Here is a 6,000-nt window from a genome sequence, read left to right on the forward strand (position 1 = left end):
TTACTTGAACTTGCTCATTGGAAGCTAAGAACTTGACTAGAAAAATGTAAGATTTTCCAGTGTACAATTAAAAATCGTGACGATGCACTAAGTATGTTTTTGTTCCACTTGGCATCTACCTGTTGAATAGTAGAAATTCAGAAAAGAAAACAGCATGCCTCTTGGTGTGATGTTGGCAAAAATGATTTTTTTTTTTTTTTTTTGGCAGGAACAGGAGTGTGGAGGTAGTTTGTTCGGTAAAGGCTACAGATAGAAGATGAAGCTTATTGTAACTTTTCAAGTACTTGCTTAGCGTATGTAATTTGGAATAGTTTTATCCTTAGCAAACACTTGGAAATGCCATGACCTGCAAATTATTTTGAATAGTTTGTGAACTGTTACCTCAAAAATGTATAGGAGAGAAAGAAGAGTGTGTTTTTATTTTAAGATTAATTTCCAATTTGTCAGTCTGGAAAATGCTTTCATCCAATATTATTTCATTCAGCTATCAGGTGAGTTGCACTTGATGCCTACATTCTCATGAATGTTTGCTTTGCCTATTTCAGTGATCGCTGTGGAGAAGACCCAAACCAGAAAGTAATCCATGGGGTTATTAACTCCTTTGTTCATGTTGAACAGTATAAGAAAAAATTCCCCCTAAAGGTAGATACACATTTTCTAATTTATGTTTTTAATTCTGAATGTTAATCTAGTATATGTATTGTTTGTCCTTTTAAAAAAAAATTCTTCCTCTTAGTTTTATCAGGAAATTTTTGAGTGTCCTTTTCTGAATGAAACAGGGGAGTATTATAAACAAGAAGCTTCAAATTTATTGCAAGAGTCAAATTGCTCACAATACATGGAGAAGGTAAGAGATTTTTCTGTGCACATGCAATAACTAAAATCTAATGTTATCAATTTACTGATAATGGCAATACACATTTTCCTGTACACTTCCCATAAATGTTCTTTCTTGTATGTTTTCATGCAGTTTAAACTATGCTTTTCGGTGGATTGGTTAATCTGAATATAAATTAGAAACTTTGCCAATAGATGGACTGTCAGTTTCAAAATATTTGAATAAGAAATGATGAATCAATCTGTGAAAAGGAGGGAAAAAACCTCTAACAACAACCCCCCCACACACACACAAATCACACACAAAAGAAAAAAAACCAAAACATCTGTCAAGTTGATCAGTATTGCTTCCTTCTTTATTTTTCTTCAATTTATAGTAGCATAAGAGTTGTAGCAATGTAGGGGTTAGAGAAGACTATATGGTAGAGTTGTTACAGAACATTGTTAAAGAATTATTTATGCTGAGGTGGATTTTTTTGGTTTTGTTTTGCTTTGTGGTATATGAAGTCAGGTTAAATTACTTGTAATTTTTATACCTTGCTTGAGAAAGCAAAGATTAATACGAGACTACTGGGGGTCAGTCCCTGGTGCTCTAGTGTCTATACTAACAAGATAGAAGAGTTGAGGAGGAGACTGTGAGATTGCTTTTAAGCATAAGGAGCATAAGCTAATGGTTGCAAACCTGAGGTGAAATTCAGGGACAGACTAAGACCTCAGTTAAACCAAAAGAAATGCAAGTTCCTTTTGTCTGTCGTTAGCAGTCTGCAGCTGCACTACTCTCCCTAGGCTCCCCTTGTATTCACTGGGTGCAAGTACTTTTATGTCACTATTAATATACTTGTTTCTTTCATTGAAGTTATAAAACAAGTTTTGATTAGTATCTCAGATGTGCTCCTGTACCTTTCCAGCAGATGTTTAGGTACAAGCTGATAGGTTTGGAACAGTGAAGTGATTTTTGGGGTCATTTAAGGAGGTATTGTGGTAAAACTTTCTCAAGAGGAATAAGAAGTGTGGTAGGATAAAGAAGGGAAGACTGGTCACAAAGTTGAAGGGAAGAAGAAATTTTGAGAAGAAAACTACTGAGTACTATTAGATGTCTAGTAGTGATTGAGCCTTGTCACTACTGAGAGTAGATTATATTAATTCAGTAACAGCCTCATTCAAAAGAGCATCCTGCACAAGTTCTTTTTTGTTACTTGTGTCTCTCGTTCAACATGCGTACACTGTTCTGTGTTGTTGGTTCTGTATTGGTTGTTAGTGTATCAACTCTCAGTTTAAAAACTTGTCTGTAGGTTTTAGGTAGGTTAAAAGATGAAGAAATGCGGTGTCGGAAATACTTGCATCCCAGCTCATACAGCAAAGTGATTCATGAATGCCAACAGAGAATGGTAGCAGATCACTTGCAGTTTCTACATGCAGAATGTCACAATATTATCAGACAAGAGAAAAGAAGTGGTGAGTTTCAATGGTTGCAAAAGCATGAAGTGGATTTTTATTCATTTGGCCTTGCAATTATTTTTTTTTTTTTATTCAGTGACTTTCTATGCACTTATTTTCAGCTAATATATGTTACTTATCTAGAAATCCTGATTAAACCCTGAATGTCATTTTACTTTTACCATGTAGTTCATTCTCATTCTCCCTAATATAGAGTCAGAATCTTCTTTTTACTGTTAGCGACCCTTCTTTCAGCCAATACTCTTTCCTTGTCTTAGCTTAAAAGCACACTGAAGTCCTGTGTTCTGTAGAACTGATCATACTTTTTGCTTATGTTTTTATTTGTAAACCAATGGCTCTGTCTTCACAGATCTCTTCATCACCCTTTGGCAGGTCAGGATTATAAAATATTTTGGCTTCTTTTCATAGCCACTTTTTATTGTCCTGAATCTTTTGTTACTTCTCTTCCCAAGTTCTTTTTACAGAAGGAGATGCTCTTAGTCATATTCCCTGCCTGACTAAAAAAAATATGCTTTCTGATGACTACATGGTTCTTACCCTTAAAAGAATGCTTGTTGTTGCATGGAAGTTGATATCTGTTATATGAAATAAATTACTTTTCATGGTCAAACTTAAATTGTATCTAGTAATAGCATTCAGTTTCCTGAGAGTTTTGCAAATTTGAACGGAGTGTGGGTCCTTTTTTGAAAAACAAATATCATAAAAACAGCAGTTGCTTATTTACAGCTTGTCTAACCTGAGAAACATTTCAAGCCACCACTGGAGGAAAATAAAAATTCAAGAACGTATCTAAACTGATTTTAGTCAGCTGCTGCTAAAGGATGTTTAGGGAGGCCAAAGATTAAAATAGACTGACACAATACTTCTCCATGCTAGCCCACCTGTGCTCTTGGAATATCTCCTAAATAAGCAGTATTGGAAGAGTGAGGTAGTCACAACAGCAGTACTCAGTAAATACTGGTATTAGCCCTACTCTTTCCTTTTCTTCTTCTGTCAGTGATCCGGTGTATGTTAAAAAACTTTTTCGAAACAGTTGGTCTTATTTCAGTCTTTGAAAAGTTATGTGTGAAATTATGATACTGTGTTGATTTTTAGTGTTTCTAAGCATATTCTATAAAACTGTATCTCTGTTACAGACATGGCAAATATGTATACTCTACTTCGTGCTGTGTCAAGTGGTTTACCTCATATGATTCAGGAACTACAAAACCATATCCATGATGAGGGCCTTAGAGCAACCAGCAATCTTTCTCAGGAAAATGTGAGTTTCCTCAGGCAGCGGAAATTACCTATTTGATTAACATTCCTGATGAAATGTTTACCCTTCTCTTTTTAGTCTGTTTTGGTGGTTGGTTTTGTTTTTTAATTTTGTCTATATGAAATTGGTTTGGAACACGATGGATAAAATTGTAACTTTGAATCAGCACGCTTAGCTGTGCAACACTGAGAGTTGATTGTTCTGGTCTAACTAGAAACAACTACAGCTAGATACTTCTCATTGTTGTTCGTTTAATGCTGTCATGACAAATAGGTCCTTTTGTTCCATGTATGTGTTTTTTTTTCCTGAATTTCTCTAAGTCAGTGGCATTTGCTGTTCTGGTACGTTAGGAACCAATGATTCCATTTAGTTTAATTATATGTTATTTGTAAAGACTTGACATTCTGTCCTCATTGCAGTGTGGTCGTTCTTCAATGATAGCTTTATAGTCTCATATTTTCCTGTAACTTCTAAAAATACTGTAGCTTAATTATTTTACTAGAGTGTGTTAAGCTTTTTTCATTTCCGATGTATTTGCTCAACTCCATTTTTGTTCCTCTAGCATTGCTCTTCAGAAACAAACAAGCAAGTTTCCATTTGGCATTACATTTGTACATGCATACATCTTACTGTCTAGATCTGTGCTCACTCTACGGTGGTGACTTTAGCCATCGATGTTTCTGTCTAGAATAATACATAGATACAAACTGTTGTAAATTCACTTTTATTGACTGCACAGGAGTGCTTACTCTGCTGTAACTCCTGTCCTCATACTGAAAATGGACTAAAATCTTTAGTAGTATGGTTTGTGTTTGCAAGTTTATTCTTTCAAAATCATGGTGTGTATGCAGGGAAATGAAGCCATGAGGATGATGAAAATTCACAGCCACATGTAGATAAATTCAAAATTTGAGATACATGCTCCCCTGTATGGATTGAGAACTTTGTAATCAAAACATTCTCAGTGTGCGACCTCAGAACGCACTTGGGGAATCATGTGATGCGACCAGGACGTTGCACGCTGTTGCATTGCTGCTTGCCAGCTTGTCTGCGTATGAACTCCTCTAATTCACGTTAGTCATTTCTCTACAAAAATATTATGCTAAATGTGGCACACTAAATATGGTTGGTAACTGTCCTACATAGGAAAATTCATCTGGATTTTATCGCTGAAATCTACATGTAGGAGAAGCAGCAGTTTACTTATTTCACTAGTTTTTCGGCTTGATTGCTGTATTTGCAAGTCGGTGTTAATGATTTTTTTTTAAGGCTAGTAAAACGTTTTAGGACATAATGGAGAAGATTAGACAGCATGAGAGCAGTGTAGGCTCAAATATGTGTTTGATAGCAGGACGGTAAATGTAGCCGTAGACTTCTTATTTCTGAAACATGCTCAGGCATAATACTGTGAGAGTACAACAGTGCAGAATCAAACCTCTCAAAGACTTAATCACTATGATTTTAACTTCAATTAAAAATAATTAGGAAAAAATGTACAGCTAATGTAGATATGTTTGTGTGTAGGTAATACTGCTTTTCTCATTATCTTGCTCTTTGTTTTATCTGCCCTTTTCAGATGCCAACTCAGTTTGTGGAGTCAGTTTTGGAAGTACATAGTAAATTTGTTCAACTCATCAACACTGTTTTGAATGGTGATCAACACTTCATGAGTGCCCTTGACAAGGTAACTTTTACTTAAGTAAAAAAAAAACAAAACAAAACATCAAAAAACAAAATTCAGGGCTGTGTTTCAGGCTGCCCAGAATTTTTCAGGACATCAACACACTTTCAAAGATAGAGTACTTGTGCAATTTTTCTAGTTTAGAAATGAAACAAATGACAATTCAGTGTTAAGGGAAGATGTATACACAAAGGAAACTACTTTAATATTTCAATGTTTTCTGAAAGAAAGACCTTTCTTTTCATCATAATTCAAAACACAAAAATGAAGTTGACTCATTTAATATAAATTTAAATGCAGATAATAGACAAATTGTGGGGTGTGAGAAGTTTGGTAACTCTTACATGCATTTGAACTGAAACTTGCTTACTGACATAATGTTTAAATTCTAAATGCTGATAGTTTTGCTTCTATAGAAGCTTTGTTTAGATTTTTCAAACTGGCTACAAAGAAAATCTGGAAGCTTGCATTACTTCAGTCACTGCCACAGTAGCCGATTTCTTTCAGGAGAAAACTGCCCTTGAAGTTAAATAAACCTGTTTAGGGAAGAGACTTGCTGTACTTTTCTTTGAAATGCATAGCCATGAAGGTATTTAAGATAGCAGTTTTAATTGTTATAAATATTAATAATTATGATTATTCATAATAACTAACTTTATTGTTCTTGTTATTAAATTCTGCAAAGCATGTCTGGGCTCTTGAGGGATTGGGTGGCTCCTTCTCAAAAAAGAAGTACATTTTATCTAATGGATTTGCTAATTTCCCA

General features: G+C 34.8%; 1 protein-coding gene across 1 annotated transcript in view; it reads left to right on the plus strand.

Annotated features, from left to right (window-relative positions):
* The window catches only part of CUL2 (cullin 2), a 43,908-nt gene that overhangs the window by 22,071 nt on the left and 15,837 nt on the right, over positions 1-6,000 (plus strand). Inside the window, exons 6-10 of the mRNA XM_009866521.1 lie at positions 546-642; positions 737-847; positions 2,130-2,292; positions 3,432-3,556; positions 5,130-5,237. Of these exons, the coding sequence (XP_009864823.1) occupies positions 546-642; positions 737-847; positions 2,130-2,292; positions 3,432-3,556; positions 5,130-5,237 (604 nt within the window). The remainder of the gene's footprint in view (positions 1-545; positions 643-736; positions 848-2,129; positions 2,293-3,431; positions 3,557-5,129; positions 5,238-6,000) is intronic.

The sequence above is a fragment of the Apaloderma vittatum genome, unplaced genomic scaffold (genome assembly GCF_000703405.1).
Source record: "Apaloderma vittatum isolate BGI_N311 unplaced genomic scaffold, ASM70340v1 scaffold1993, whole genome shotgun sequence".
Lineage (NCBI taxonomy): Eukaryota > Metazoa > Chordata > Aves > Trogoniformes > Trogonidae > Apaloderma > Apaloderma vittatum.